This window comes from Lithobates pipiens, unplaced genomic scaffold (assembly GCF_037356315.1).
Source record: "Lithobates pipiens isolate NorthernLeopardFrog02 unplaced genomic scaffold, aLitPip1_a1.2 Scaffold_8, whole genome shotgun sequence".
In the NCBI taxonomy this organism is placed as follows: Eukaryota; Metazoa; Chordata; class Amphibia; order Anura; family Ranidae; genus Lithobates; species Lithobates pipiens.
Window position 1 is genome coordinate 684,996,358 of NW_027507903.1, and position 15,516 is coordinate 685,011,873.

At 48.2% G+C, this 15,516-nt stretch overlaps 1 protein-coding gene across 1 annotated transcript; it reads left to right on the plus strand.

The window, feature by feature from the left end:
• Positions 1-2,354: 2,354 nt before the first annotated feature.
• On the plus strand, positions 2,355-12,553 carry LOC143962170 (zona pellucida sperm-binding protein 3-like). The gene is made up of 8 exons (XM_077471498.1): positions 2,355-2,822; positions 4,249-4,361; positions 8,440-8,543; positions 8,640-8,817; positions 8,897-9,017; positions 9,094-9,185; positions 11,406-11,545; positions 12,297-12,553. The coding sequence occupies exons 1-8, from the start codon at positions 2,355-2,357 to the stop codon at positions 12,536-12,538; spliced, it is 1,458 nt and encodes a 485-aa protein (XP_077327624.1). The 3' UTR covers positions 12,539-12,553.
• The last annotated feature ends 2,963 nt before the right edge of the window (positions 12,554-15,516 follow it).

Genomic DNA, 15,516 nt, shown 5'->3' on the forward strand with positions numbered 1-15,516 from the left:
ACAGCAAATATTCATTCTCTGTTCTAACACACCTGGGTGAACTGCGAGATCCAAGCAAGGCACTCACAGGTCAGCTTTTTTGATGCCTGTTTGAGCCTATGGCTCTAATCAGGTGCTTCAACCCCGCCCGCCCCGCCTCTGTAATTCAGATACTCTGTGCCCAAAAAGGGGCGGGGTCCTGATTAGGGGGTAGCAGTGGTGGCCATGGATAGATTCATGCAATGCATGAATCTATCCATTGGTCATAGAGGGGGTGGTTGGAGAGAGGGGATGGTGGCCGCGTGCCCTTATGGATGCACCGCCACTGCTTCTCAGTCTCCTCCCCTGCAGTACACTTATCCTTAGACTCCTCCCCTGCAGTACACCCATCCTTCTCAGTCTCCTCCCCTGCAGTGTCCCTGTCCTTCTTAGTCTCCCCCTCTGTAGTGTGCCTATCCTTCTTAGTCTCTTCCTCTGCAGTACACCTATCCTTCTCAGTCTCCTCCTCTGCAGTGCCCCTCTCCTTCTCAGTCTCCTCCCCTGCAGTGTCCCTGTCCTTCTTAGTCTCCCCCTCTGTAGTGTGCCTATCCTTCTTAGTCTCTTCCTCTGCAGTACACCTATCCTTCTCAGTCTCCTCCTCTGCAGTGCCCCTCTCCTTCTCAGTCTCCTCCCTTGCAGTGCCCCTGTCCTTCTCAGTCTCCTCCCCTGCAATGCACGTATCCTTCTCAGTCTCCTCCTATGCAGTGCACCCGTTCTTCTCAGTCTCCTCCCCTGCAGTGCCCCTCCCCTTCTCAGTCTCCTTCCCTGCAGTGCACCTGTCCTGCTCAGTCTTCTCCCCTGCAAAGTCCCTGTCCTTCTCAGTCTCCTCCCCTGCAGTGCACCTGTCCTTCTCAGTCTTCTCCTCTGCAGTACACCTATCCTTCTCAGACTCCTCCCCTGCAGTACACCCATCCTTCTCAGTCTCCTCCCCTGCAGTACACCTATCCTTCTCAGTCTCCTCCCCTGCAGTACACCTATCCTTCTCAGTCTCCTCCCCCTGCAGTACACCTATCCTTTTTAGTCTCCTCCCCCTGCAGTACACCTATCCTTCTCAGTCTCCTCCCCTGCAGTACACCTATCCTTCTCAGTCTCCTCCCCTGCAGTACACCTATCCTTCTCAGTATCCTCCCCTGCAATGCACGCATCATTCTCAGTCTCCTCCTCTATAGTGCACCTATCCTTATCAGAATCCCTCCCCCTGTGCCTGTCAGGATTACCTCTATCCTTGAGCTGAGTTCATTGGTTTGTATACCTGTTGTGCCCATTATGAGGGGCTTACACCATCCCTGTGATGACTTCCCAGATCTGTGCACCTGTTGTGCCCATTACGAGGGGTCCCCACCATCCCTGTGCTGACGTACCCAGTCTATACACTTGTTGGGCCCATTATGAGGGGTTCCCACCACCCCTGTGCTGATGTACCCAGTCTATACACTTGTTGGGCCCATTATGAGGGGTTCCCACCACCCCTGTGCTAAGTTCCTGGGTCTGTACACCTGCTGTTCCCATTATGAGAGGTTTACACCATCCCTGTGTTGAATTCACAGGTCTGTACACCTGCTTTGCCCATTATGAGGGGTCCCCATCATTCATGTGCTGGGTTCCTGGGTCTGTACACCTGCTGTTTCCATCATGAGGAGTTCCCACCATCCCTGTGCTGAGTTCCTTGGTCTGTACAACTGCTGTACCCAATATGAAGGGTTCCCACCATCCTTGTTCTGAGTTCCCAGGTCTGTGCACCTGCTGTGTCCAATATGAGGGGTTTCCACCATCCCTGTACTGAGGTCAATGGTCTGTACACCTGCTGTCCCCATTATAAGGAGTTCACACCATCCCTGTGCTGGGTTCCCAGGTCTGTACATGTGCTGTGCCCATTATGAGGGGTTCCCATCATCCCTGCACTGAGTTCCCGGATCTGTACATCTGCTGTGCCCATTATGAGGGTTTCCCACCATCCCTGTGCTGCTGAACCCTACAATAAATCTCTCCTGTTGGTGTGAGTGACATTAGTATTATGGTGTAGTATCAGTTGTATGTGATCCAATCATTGTACATCCTTGTGAGATTCCTCTCCTCCATGCAGCTTGTGTAGCACACTCCATGTGGACTGGTTTCTCCCATCTGATTCCAGTATGAGGATGAATCTAATCATCTTCTCTGGTGGATCTCCAGGGGGATGAAGTGACCTCCATTATTGGTTCAATCTCCCATCCATCATGTATAGTCCCAGCCATTGGGTGTGGTGATGATTTGCCCCAGCTGGGGGTATCAGTGGTTGGTGGGAGGGGTATAAAGGACAGCTCTCTCTCTCTCTCATTCATTGTGTTGTGTCTCTTATGGGCAGGATGGATTTTCTGGTGAAGGGTGGTTGGGTGCTGCTCCTGGCTGTGGCCTATTGGTCAGGGTTTGGCTGTGATGGAGTCTTGGTGAGACATGGCCGCCAGTCAGATTGGTGGAGAAGCAACCACCGGGCTCTACCTGGCCAGGGCTCTTCTAGATGGGGCTCCAGAGACTGGAATGCTAATCGCCCTGTTGTGGGTATTGGGGCTTCTAGGGGTTCACTTGCTGGACGTGTTGGTGGGGTTCCACGAGATCTGCCTCAGCCTGGGAGCTCCCCTATCAGCATCCAATGTGGCGAGGACAACATGGTGGTCAATGTCCAGAGGGATTTCTATGGAATTGGGAAGCTGGTCAAACCTTCTGACCTGAGCCTGGGGCCCCAAGGCTGCAAACCCAACCCCCAGAGTACAGACACCACTGTCACCTTCCAGATCAACCTCCAGGACTGCGGCAACATGGTGCAGGTAATCTTAAAATGTTCCCCTGTGTATTCTAGTTAATGGACCCCCCCTATAGTCCCCACCTTCCAGTAGTCTGTTGTGTAAAGAATCTTATCTGCTGCTTTTCTGGCTTCACTCACCTGGAACCACCTACTTCCTAATGAACCCGGTAGCTGATGTTCAATTGAGCTGGATCTGCCTTGATTCATATGGGCCCCCCCCCCCCTTTATTTTTATTTTTTATTTTTTTTATGGAGTGTACAGCAATTTTTTAACCAACTTTAAAGCTCCTCTTTGGGAAGGTCAAGCTAGAACTGAAGACATTTTTGGATAGGGTATGGTAGTGTTAGAACCTCTGTTGGGTACTATGTCCCATCTCTTCCTATCCTGTGGCCAAAACTTGAAGCAATAGAATTCCCCCCGAATGTCACCAGAACAGGTGCCCCTCATAGGATACCATGGCTCCCAATTGTCCCTGATTACAAGGCACGGTCCCTCTTTTCCCCCTCACGTGTCCCTCATTTTGGTCTGATCTATAAAATGCACTTTTTTTTTTTTTTTTTTTTTTTGTGGTTAATTCTCCTTTAAGGGGATGTGGCAGGAGGTGTCCTATGCCTAAATGCATTTGCTAGTAGGTGTCCCTCATTCCCCTCAAATGTTGGGGGGCGGTATGGGATACACTCTGTCTGCCGGCCACCCACGATCACTCAACGGGGATCTGTCAATGTAAACAGATCTCCCCCCCCCCCCCCCCCAGTTCTGTCAGGGGATTACAGAGTGATCGTCTGTTCCTAGTAATCAGGAACAGTAATCGAACTCCCCCCCCCCCCCCCCCCCCCCACCCCACATTTAGAAATGCCTCCCTAGGGAACACTTAACCCTTTGATCGCTCCGTAGTGTTAACCCCTTCCCTGCCAGTGTCATTTATACAGTAATCTGCATTTTTATACCCCTGATTGCTGTATAAATGTCACTGATCCAAAAATTGGCAAGTGTCTACTCTTTCTGCCACAATGTCGCAGTCCTAAAAATTGCGCGCGTGTCTTGCACCCACTACTTACAGAAGGATGTCGGTTATCTTTGGCCTTAGAGAGCCTCAGACTGGAAGAGGCTAAACACTTTGCTATGTAATAGAGGGCAGGTAAGCCTGCGGAGAGCCCACCCCTCAAAGGCACAGCGGCGCACTGGACACCAGCATATAGCAAATGTGTGCAAACTAAACCTGCTTCTAATAACTGCTAGGCAGGCTAATTTGGTTGTTTGCATACTGGTTGGTATGTTGAGCTGGGAATTTTCTTTGGTTGGGTTTTCTGGGCAACAAGGTCTTTTTGGGCCTGGCCTTGCAAGATGGGGGGCCATGCAATGGTGCGCTTGGGGCCTGGTCTCAGAAGTGACCCAAACAATGTCAGCTTTCATGTTGGTCTGTATCATTCTCCTCTTCTCTGCACAGATGACTCAAGAGTGGCTAATCTACACCACCAACCTGACCTACAACCCAACCTCCTCCATTCCAATCATCAGAACCAACCCAGCTGTGGTCCCCATAATGTGCTTCTACTACCGGTGAGTCAACACTACTGGATGAGCTTTACACTAAAGCACCATGCGGGTCCCAGCTGGTGTTCAGCATCTGGTCTAAGTTTGGACAGAGTGGGGGAAGGTTAAGCCCCTTGTTGGGTTTTTCTGCCATCTGTCCTTGTCAAGAGATTTCCATGCATTTCTTTTCCAGGAAGAAAATTTGTAGGAGGGTTGGGGAAATGGGATCAGTACTGCCATAGGACATGCAAATTAAATGCATTCAACGTTTTTTTACATACACACAAGCCATAAAATGTCAGTTTACAGAGATCCCTCAGTGCTATTTGGGATGTGGTACTTGTGTAACAATCATTTATTTTCCTGGTTGGTGTGTTGGTAGTCCATCTTAACAATATGGGTTTAAGTGTTTTTGTTTTAGGTACTTTAACTACTCTTGGGAGTCTGTCTACAACCTGACCCTTCTACTGCAATAATGACCAATTTAACATTACTAAGTAGTGATGGACGAACTTCCGACGGGACGTTTCGCGAAAGCGAAATGCGAACGGACCCAAACGTTCGCGAAACCGAACGTTCGCCGCGGGCCCCATTGACTTCAATGGGAGGCGAACTTTGCAAACCTTCATGTCGAATTTGCGGCCACGTGGTAATTATTAGGGGGTAAAACGTAGTCCCACCATCTGGACAATGACATAATACATGTATGAGGTGAATTTGGGATCGATAACTACAAGCATTTTTATTTTATTTGGGAAATTGTTCTAACAATTCAGGACTATGGAGCTAATGAAGGCAATGGAGGAGAGGGAAGGTCAGGGACCAGGGTAGGCAAAGAAGAGGGTGCAGGAGATGATCACCAGCAGCGTGACATACCGGAATGACACATGCACCGTGATAGAGGCATCTGACAGCAGCACCGTAATACAGAGCACTGACAGCAGCACCGTGACATACAGCGCTGACAGCAGCACCGTGACATACAGCGCTGACAGCAGCACCGTGACATACAGCGCTGACAGCAGCACCGTGACATACAGCGCTGACAGCAGCACCGTGACATACAGCGCTGACAGCAGCACCGTGACATACAGCGCTGACAGCAGCACCGTGACATACAGCGCTGACAGCAGCACCGTGACATACAGCACTGACAGCAGCACCGTAAGCAGCCCCAGGAGGAAGTCAGCACAGCACAGGGATGGTGTGATCCCCTCATAATAAGAACCCCCAGGAGGAAGTCAGCACAGCACAGGGATAGTGTGATCCCTTCATAATAAGAACCCCCAGGAGGAAGTCAGCACAGCACAGGGATATCATAAGCAGCCCCAGTAGAAATATGACACCGCTCAACCTCTTCAAAGAGGAGGGTAGGGGCATATAGTACGGTGTGCTTTTTTGGGTCAAGGAAGTGAGCAGACTGTACGTCAGTCCCTATACCGCTGAAGGACTGCTGCAGTATAGGGCAGCGGTCAGCAGTGGTGCACGTCAACCCTATCTATTGTGGACCGATAGCGGTCCTTACAGAACAGCAGACTGTACCGCACTCAAGCCTATGTACTGTAGCACCCTATACCAAGTTACCAGTCCTTATAAGAACTTTTGTGGAACAAGCAGGTTGTGTGTTAGTGATTAGCAGACTGTACGTCAGTCCCTATACCGCTGAAGGACTGCTGCAGTATAGGGCAGCGGTCAGCAGTGGTGCACGTCAACCCTATCTATTGTGGACCGATAGCGGTCCTTACAGAACAGCAGACTGTACCGCACTCAAGCCTATGTACCGTAGCACCCTATACCAAGTTACCAGTCCTTATAAGAACTTTTGTGGAACAAGCAGGTTGTGTGTTAGTGATTAGCAGACTGTACGTCAGTCCCTATACCGCTGAAGGACTGCTGCAGTATAGGGCAGCGGTCAGCAGTGGTGCACGTCAACCCTATCTATTGTGGACCGATAGCGGTCCTTACAGAACAGCAGACTGTACCGCACTCAAGCCTATGTACCGTAGCACCCTATACCAAGTTACCAGTCCTTATAAGAACTTTTGTGGAACAAGTGAGTTGTGAATGTTTAGCAGACTGCAGCAGAAGGGCAGCAGTCAAGTATAATATCCTTTCTATATTTGGAAGAAAGAATATTATACATGTACAAGCCTATTACTGTACCACTGATACCAGTCCTGAAAAGAACCTTTGTGGAACTAATAATAACAGCAAGTCTTTAAAATTACCCTCACTGCCTGACAACACTGCTTCCTTCCTGTCCCTATACAAATTGGCAAAAAAAGAGAACGATTAGTGGTTACTGGAACAGCTCTTTTGTGGACCTTGATAGTAACAGCTGATGATGATGATGATGATGATGATGATGAAAGACTAATCTGGCTGTCCCTGTAGCACACACCGTCCTTTCCCTTTCTCTAAACTAACAAAAGACACTCAGGCTGCTGCAAGAATCAGCAGCACAGCAAACCTATCAACACCTAACACCTATACCAGTCCTGAAAAGAACTTTTGTGTACCAAATAGCTAGTGGTTTATCTCTCCCTACTCCACACAGGAACCTGTCCCTATCGTAACAGAAGAAAGAATGTAAAATGGCCACCGGATCGGGTGTATTTATAGGTTAGGGGGAATGTCCAAGTGTCCATGTGCTGTCATGTCTCAATTGGCTGTCCTGTATCACATGATAAACGTGTCACCAAAGGTTAAAGTTCTTGTATACATTAAACACGTAAGTCCGCCGCGGCGAACGACGGAAAAAGGCGTTCGAACGTGCGGACCGCGAATGTCGGAAATTCGCCGCGAAACGACCGCCGGGCGAAACGTTCGTCCATCACTATTACTAAGCCCCTGTACACACGGTTGGAGATTTCCACAACCAAATACGTTGATTTTTTCCCGTCGGATCTTGTCCGAAACTGTTGCATACACACGGTCGGACAAAGTTGGCGAAAAATCCGATCTTTCAGAACGTGATGACGTAATTTCGTTACGATGGGACTACATTCAGGCTAGTAGCCAATAGCTTTGATGTAGGAATTTGATCTGAGCATGCGTGGCACTTGGTCCAATCAAAAGTCTCTACACATGATCGGAGTATGTCCGATCGGCCCAGTTGGTCGGGAAATATTTCCAACATGTTGGAAAATTGGGTCTGACGGATATTTCGACTGAATCGGTCCGATGCATAACACACAGTTGGATTATCCGATGACACGGTCCGATAGGACACATTCCGACGGATTCTCTGACCGTGTGTACAAGGGCTAAGAGTGATCATGGGAGGATCTGCATTGACAATGGTGGATACTTTTTTAAGTTTAACTTTAGAGACCGTCATGATCAAGATGGCGGGGGCTCCCTTTACCTTCCCTGAAGTCTTTACAATGTCCCTTTTTTGGCAATGTTGGGGTAATCATGAAGATGTATTGGCCTAATGAGGTTCTAAAGAGAATCTGGGGACACGTATATGGCGGCTGCTCCTACTCAAAGTGGTGGCAAACCCGCTTTGGGAAAATGGCTAAAACCTACAAGATGACAAAAGCATAATGAGCCAGCATACTAGATCATTAGGATTTAACTTAGATCAAAGCCCCCTGCAGCGATCCATCATCTCTTCTGGGAATTGCAGGCTCCGGTGTTGTGATTGGCCGGAGCTGCAATAACATCACTCCCGCTCACGGGAGCCACCGGTAACGGCACGTACTGCCGTTGATTCAGTGCCAATGACCTCCCCTGTATTTGCATGTGCCAACATCTCTTAAACCGTACAGGTTTAGGAGATATTCTGGGTAGCTACAGGTAAGCCTTATCATAGGCTTGCCTGTAGCAAAAAGTGGTCTGTAAGGGTTTACAATCACTTTAAAGGTTCAGGGATCATGTCCAGATCGTGGCTTCATTATCTGGCTCTTTCTTGTTACTGTCCTTCACCAGGAATGGAATCAACCAGACAGCTATGCTTTAGTAACATGCTGGCTAGTGCAATTGTAACCAGGATTTGACCCTATATTTCACAAGTCAGTGAACAGGAAATTGGTAATATAAATTTTGTGACATTAAATGACTACCTTTGATTCATTACTCGCCTTGATCTGGTTCTCTGTAGGCACGGTAATGTGAGCAGCCAGGCCATTAGGCCAACGTGGGTTCCATTCAGCACCACTGTGTCTTTAGAAGAAAGGTTGTCCTTCTCTTTGGTCCTGATGACTGGTGAGGAAGATGGTTGATCGGGAGGGGGGTAGATGTTGGGCCTTTACTAATCCCACTTTTTTTTTTTTTTTTTTTTTTTTTTTTTTATATATACAGAGGATTGGAGTGGTCCCAGAAGTTCTCCCATCTATCAGTTGGGGGATATTCTCTACATACAGGCCTCTGTGGATACTCACAACCAAATTGAGATGATCCTGTATGTGAACCGCTGTGTGGCCACCATATCTCCTGATGCCACCTCTTCTCCAAGTTATGACATCATTACAGACAACGGGTATGGGGGTTTTATTTTTTTTTGTTTTGGGGGGGGGGGGGTTGCTATGACCTAAATTGTAAGTTGCCATCTTCTGCAGGTGTCTGGTGGATGGAACACAAGTTGACTCCTCCTCAGCCTTCATCGCCCCAAGGGTCCAGACAAACACTCTACAGTTCACAGTGGATGCCTTCCGGTTCCTAGAGAATGATGTATCTCTGGTGAGGACTTTTTAAATTGGTTGCACAGATTGGTGCCTTCTACGAATGTTTAACCTATTAAAATATTCTATTCCAGATCTACTTAACCTGTTACCTGAAAGCTGCTGCTGCCACCCAGGTCCCAGATCCCATTAACAAGGCCTGTTCCTATAGTAAAGCCACAAACGGGTAAGACTATTAAAATGGCTGTTGGGTGTCCATGGGTCACTGCTCTTCCCATAGCCTCTGTCTATAATCACTTCTGCATGGATCTAGTAACCAGTGACTGGGACAAACTTTATGGACTTAACATGGTGGAATCCTAAAACGATAATGTAAACATGTAATAGTACAAAGGGAATCCTCTTGTAGGGCTCTTCCCATACCATGCACATTGGTAACATGGCTGGCCAGGTAAGTAGCCTAATGGGTTGAAAGTTGGTCTACAAGATCTCATGTGCCAGCATGATCAGAATTATGGGCATGGTACTCTGAATCTGCTTCTTGGACACTCTGTGGTCAGCTGTAAATTCCCTCCAAGGGGATCAATTTGTCACCAAGTAGAAGTATAGGCTCTAGATCTCAAATGAAGAATTCCTTGGGGACCTCGGTGTCACTTGAACTAGTATCCCTTATTGGAAGATTTCTACTTTATTACTTTTTTGGAGCCAGCCAAATTTTGAATTTTCTTTCAATTATAATGGTAAACTGGACAAAGGATGCATCTCCACTGTATGCATGGTTACATAGTTATGGTTAATAAGGGTGCATAAAGACAAGTTCAACCTGTGTAGAGAATCATTCCCCATATCCCCTGTGTATTTTTGCTAAGATGCCCAGCATTCAAGAGGTTTTAAACTATCCATACTTCCCACTGATTTGTGGAAGGGTTCCACATCCTTACCGCCGTGACTGAAACCCCCCTACACGGCTTGAGGTTAATCCGCTTCTCTTCCAGTCTCATTGGGTGGCCCCCGTGTCCTCTTATACAACCTGAGACTGGAAAGTTTCGTACTAGGGCTGGGATCACCATTGAGATTTGTATATCGCTATCATATTTGCTCTCAACCATCTCTTCTCCAAGGAGAATACATTTAGCGCTTGTAGCCATTCCTCATTGAGGTCCTCCAGTCCCCCATATTCATTTAGTTGCCCTTGTTTGGACTCTCTCCCTGCTCATCCTTTCTGAGGATTGGTGACCAGAACTGGAAGTAATACTCCAGATGTGGCTGAACCAGACTTTTATAAAGTGGCAGAATAATTGTCTATCTCTAGAGTAAATTCCCTTATTGATGCATGCCAATATTCTGCTGGCTTTGGTAGCCGCAGCTTGACACTGCATGTTTCTCAGTCTACTAGGACCCCCTAGATCAGTGATGGTGAACCTTGACACCCCAGATGTTTTGGAACTACATTTTCCATGATGCTCATGCACTCTGCAGTGTAGTGGAGCATCATGGGAAATGTAGTTCCAAAACATCTGGGGTGCCAAGGTTTGCCATCACTGCCCTAGATCCTTCTCCAACCTGGCATCCCCCTAGGGCAGTGATGGTGAACCTTGGCACCCCAGATGTTTTGGAACTACATTTCCCATGATGCTCATGCACTCTGCAGTGGAGTTGAGCATCATGGGGAAATGCAGTTCCAAAACATCTGGGGTGCCAAGGTTCACAATAGCTGCCCTAGGGGTTCCCCCCCACCAGTAACTTGCATTTTTTTTATCTTTACCACCAACTGCATTGCCTTAAGTTTATCAATGTTAAATGTAATTTGCCATGCAGTAGCCCACCCCACTAATTCAGGTCATCTTCTAAAGTTTCTATATCCTGCTGTGTTACCCTACATGTTTTTGTCATCCCCAAACTCTGAGCTCAAGCTATTTATCCCACCCTCATTTATAAATTTTAAACAGAATTGGTCCCAGGACAGAGCTTTGGGGTACCCTACTAACCACTGTAGACCATTCTGAGTATACGTTATTATACACAATCCTTTGGGCACGCCCCATAACCAGTTTTCTATCCAAGAACAAACATTATGGTCCATGTCTACAGACCTCAGCTTGTAGATTAAGCATTTGTGGGGACTGTGTAGAGTGACTTTTTTTTTTTTTTGTAAACCTGTCCTGATTACTGCTAATGATGCAGTTTTCATCAGAAAATTCTTGGATATGGTCCCTTATCCCCTTAAAGTTTACAAACTACACACCTTAGACTGACAGGCCTCCCTCTGGAGGGAACTATAGTTGCATCTGGAGGGTTGAGCCACAAGTCCTTTCAAGATAAATGTCAAACTACCATACCATGTTGGGTTTTCACCAAGCTTCCAGTGCAATGTCTAAAAAAAAAAAAAAAAAAAAAAAAAGCAAAAACGCAGGTTTTCATACTGACATTGAGTTCTCTTCTCCAGCTGGTCTGCAGTTGAGGGCCCCAGCAGTATCTGCCAGTGTTGTGGGACACCAGGCACCTGCAGCAACCCCACTGGTCTGACAGGAGGAAGGAGCCGATTTGGAAGACCGAGAGCCTTTGGGAAGAGGGAAGCCTTGGACGGTGAGTCTTGACCATGCAGCTGCTGCATACAATAGTGGTGTGGGGAATGAATTGCCTCCTGTAGCATTACAACAGGAGGGTTGAGAGGGGGATCCTGACTGGCTTGGGTTATTCCACTTGGCCCTGATTTTTATTTAATTTTTTTAATTTTTATGGCCCCCGGACAATAGAACAGGGTTCTGAGGGACAGATGTGGAAATGGAGGGGGGAGGCTATCACCTGAATGGCCTTCATATTGCTGCTTCTATCCCCCATAGACGACCCGCCCCCCCCCCCCCCCCCCAGTCATGCTTGCCTCAGTGGATGCTGCACTGACAACTGAGCCACTAAACACCGCTGATGGCTCGGTTCTCCTCCCCGAGCAATGCTGACAGTCAGCATTGTTTCTGTTCTACTTCTCCGTTCTCATCGGCTCACTGAGCTGCCATCAATCAAGGCAGCTGGCAGATCCAGACTTGGCAGTCGGGATGATGTGCTGCTTTGACTGATGGCGGTGACATTGGTGGAGAGCGGACTTCAGACCACTCTCCGCTGAAAACGGGTCACAGGAGTGCAAAACTAATTGAGAGGAAGAAGTCCAGCCTAAAAAGCTCAGGCTGGATTTCTCTAAGGGGTCAAACCCTCTGCTTTATTCTTTCAAATTGGTTGACATGACAATTTGAAGGCTTACAGTGGACACCTTCTGCACACTTGATTGGTAGCTGAGTTATCACCTGAAAGCTTTTAATTGCATTGTGTTCTGACTTTCTAGGTCCTACAGGAGAACCTAACATGGGAGAGGAACAGTCGGTGACCACCTTGGGACCTCTGCTTGTGATTGGGCCAAAACAAGATGACCTTGTAGCTGCAGTGATGAAGGAAGAGCCCGCCCCCGCAGAGCTCTGGTGGTTGGTGGCTGTCGGGTGTCTCAGTCTTCTGGTAGTCACTGTGTGTACAGTGTTCATTGTGAAGTCTCTGAAAAAGCCACAATATGTACTGTCTGTAGAGAAATAAAAAAAAAATTATCCTTTTTCTGTGGCTTGTCTTTCTATACTCATAGATGGTAATACAGTATAGGTTTAAATATCTATCATAGGGCAGAAGTCTGCCGCATGAGACCCACCTGGTCTTGGCCCTGTCTTTTATGGAGGTTTCTCCAATAAACTTCTCAAGGCAGAAGTCGTAGCCACATACAGTATCTCACATTTGTGTAGATATTTTCTTCCATCTCTCCATGTGACAACACTGAAGAAATGACACTTGTCTACAATGTAAAGTAGTGAGTGTACAGCTTGTATAACAGTGTAAATTTTCTGTCCCCTCAAACTCAACACACAGCTATTAATGTCTAAACCGCTGGCAACAAAAGTCAGTACACCCCTAAGTGAAAATGTCCAAATTGAGCCCAAAGTGTCAATATTTTGTGTGGCAGCCATCATTTTCCAGCACTGCCTTAACCCTCTTGGGCATGGAGGTCACCAGAGCTTCACAGGTTGGCACTGGAGTCCTCTTCCCCCCCCCCCCCCCCCCTCCCCCATGATGACATCAGAGCTGGTGGATGTTGGAGACCTTGCGCTCCTCCAACTTCCGTTTGAGGATGTCCCACAGATGATCATTAGGGTTTAGGTCTGGAGACATGCTTGGCCAGTCCATCACCTTTACCCTCAGCTTCATGACCTGTGCAGATAAGAGGTACACCTCCTTTTACCCAACCTGCTGTCCCATCATTACACCCCACACCTGTTCCCCATCCTCTTACCTAGAAGAATGAGACCACACTTTCTTTTGGGGTATAACCGGCCACAGCAGCCTTTTATTTACAAAAGATAAAACATGTATCAAACTTCAACCATCAATAACAAACTTCAGAAAATATATCAGTTTTTACCTGGTGGTCTTGTGCGGCACTTCCCCCAAATGTTCCACTTTTACACACACACCTCCCTCCTCATTAACTTAACCCTTGCTGTACCCTTTCCTCACTGTCATGCAGGCCCTTTACCTACTTTCCGCTTCGCTCCTCTCATTCCTGGGCCTCTCTTTAGCAAGACGGTGGTCCTTTTGGATGTGTTTGGGGTTATGTTGGAATACTGCATTCACATAGTTGCCAACATCACAAAAAAAAATGTTGGGACACTTTTTTTTTTTTACAGTAGGCGGAGTTGTATTATAATTAGGGGGTGGATATAGGCGTGGCATAGGGAAAGGCAAAAATGCAGCTTGGTTCACGTAAAATAGTGGGTGGGGCTTACACGGGCGTGGCTCAAAGGGTGTGTGGTTAGAGTCTGAGATGAATACGGGATGGAAGGACAGCAGGCCCCCCCCCCCCCCCCCCCGAATCTACTCCGAATACCTGGTGTTAGTGCTTCAATCATCCTGGCGCATGATTGTTATGGTGTCAGGATGATTGAAGCGCATTATTTCTATTATTGCATTGTAATATAAAATGAAATCATTAAACTCACCATAATGCAGAATCAGTGGGAGCCATGAGCGCGTCACTAGCCATGTTGCCTGCCACCAGGTGCCCCCAGCAGAGTCCCTCTTTACATCAGGTGCCCCATCAGAGCAGCCTTCCTCACATCTGTGTCTCCATCAGTGGAGCCCCTCCTTACATCTGGTGTCCCCATCAGTCCTCCTAACATCTGGTGCCCCTCTGACATCCAGACTGCGCCCCCCCCGACAGATCCTCCAGACTCGCTCTGACTGGCCCCCGACAGATCCTTCAGACTCGCTCTGACTGGCCCCCGACAGATCCTTCAGACTCGCTCTGACTGGCCCCCGACAGATCCTTCAGACTCGCTCTGACTGGCCCCCGACAGATCCTTCAGACTCGCTCTGACTGGCCCCCGACAGATCCTCCAGACTCGCTCTGACTGCTGCCCAACAGATCCTCCAGACTCGCTCTGACTGCTCCCTGACAGATCCTCCAGACTCGCTCTGACTGCTGCCCCCGACAGATCCTCCAGACTCGCTCTGACTGGCCCCCGACAGATCCTCCAGACGCCGTGACCATCATTGCCGTGTGGAAAGAGTTTCAACTGCGGTGCCGCAGCATCTCTATAGACCAGCTTCTGGTCTTCTTTAAAATGGCGGCCGGCGGAGACATTGTCTCTGCCGGCCGTGGACCTCTAGCGGCCAGCAGAAAAATTAACGGGGACAAACCGAATATCTCGGGACAAGGGTCCCAATCCCGGGAAATTCGGGACAGTTGGCAACTATGCATTCATGAATCCCTCAATGAACTGTAGCCCCCCCAGTGCTGGCAGCACTCATGCAGCCCCAGACCATGACACTCCCACCACCATGCCTGACTATAGGCAACACACACTTGTCTTTGTCCTCCTCACCTGGTTGCTGCCACACACGCTTGTCACCATCTGACACCAAATGTTTTTTTTTTATCTTGGTCTCATCAGACCACATGACATGGTTCCAGTAATCCATGTCCTTAGTCTGCTTGTCTTCAGCAAACTGTTTGCGGCTTTCTTGTGCATCTTTAGTAGAGGTTTCCTTCTGAGACAACAGCCAATGCAGATCAATTGTGTGCGGCGTATGGTCTGAGCACTGACAGGCTTCCCCACCCCTACAACCTCTGCAGCAATGCTGGCAGCACTCATACATCTATTTCCCAAAGACAACCTCTGGATATGACGCTGAGCACGTGACCTCAACTTCTTTGGTGGACCATGGTGAGGCCTGTTCTGAGTGGAACCTGTCCTGTTATACCGCTGTATGGTCTTGGCCACCGTGCTGCAGCTCAGTTTCAGGGTCTTGGCAATCTTCTTATAGCCTAGGCCAGTGATGGTGAACCTTGGCACCCCAGGTGTTTTGGAACTACATTTCCCACAATGCTCAACTACACTGCAGAATGCATGGGCATCATGGGAAATGTAGTTTCAAAACATCTGGGGTGCCAAGGGTCGCCATCACTGGCCTAGGCCATATTTATGTAGAGCAGCGCTATTTTATTTTTTAATTTTTTTTGATCC

Excerpts from the sequence above, each read along its gene's own strand:
- LOC143962170 (XM_077471498.1), top strand. The coding sequence starts at position 2,355 with ATGGGCAGGATGGATTTTCTGGTGAAGGGTGGTTGGGTGCTGCTCCTG. Across the intron at positions 8,544-8,639 it reads CTCTTTGGTCCTGATGACTG|AGGATTGGAGTGGTCCCAGA; the intron begins GTGAGGAAGATG and ends TTATATATACAG. Across the intron at positions 9,018-9,093 it reads TAGAGAATGATGTATCTCTG|ATCTACTTAACCTGTTACCT; the intron begins GTGAGGACTTTT and ends ATTCTATTCCAG.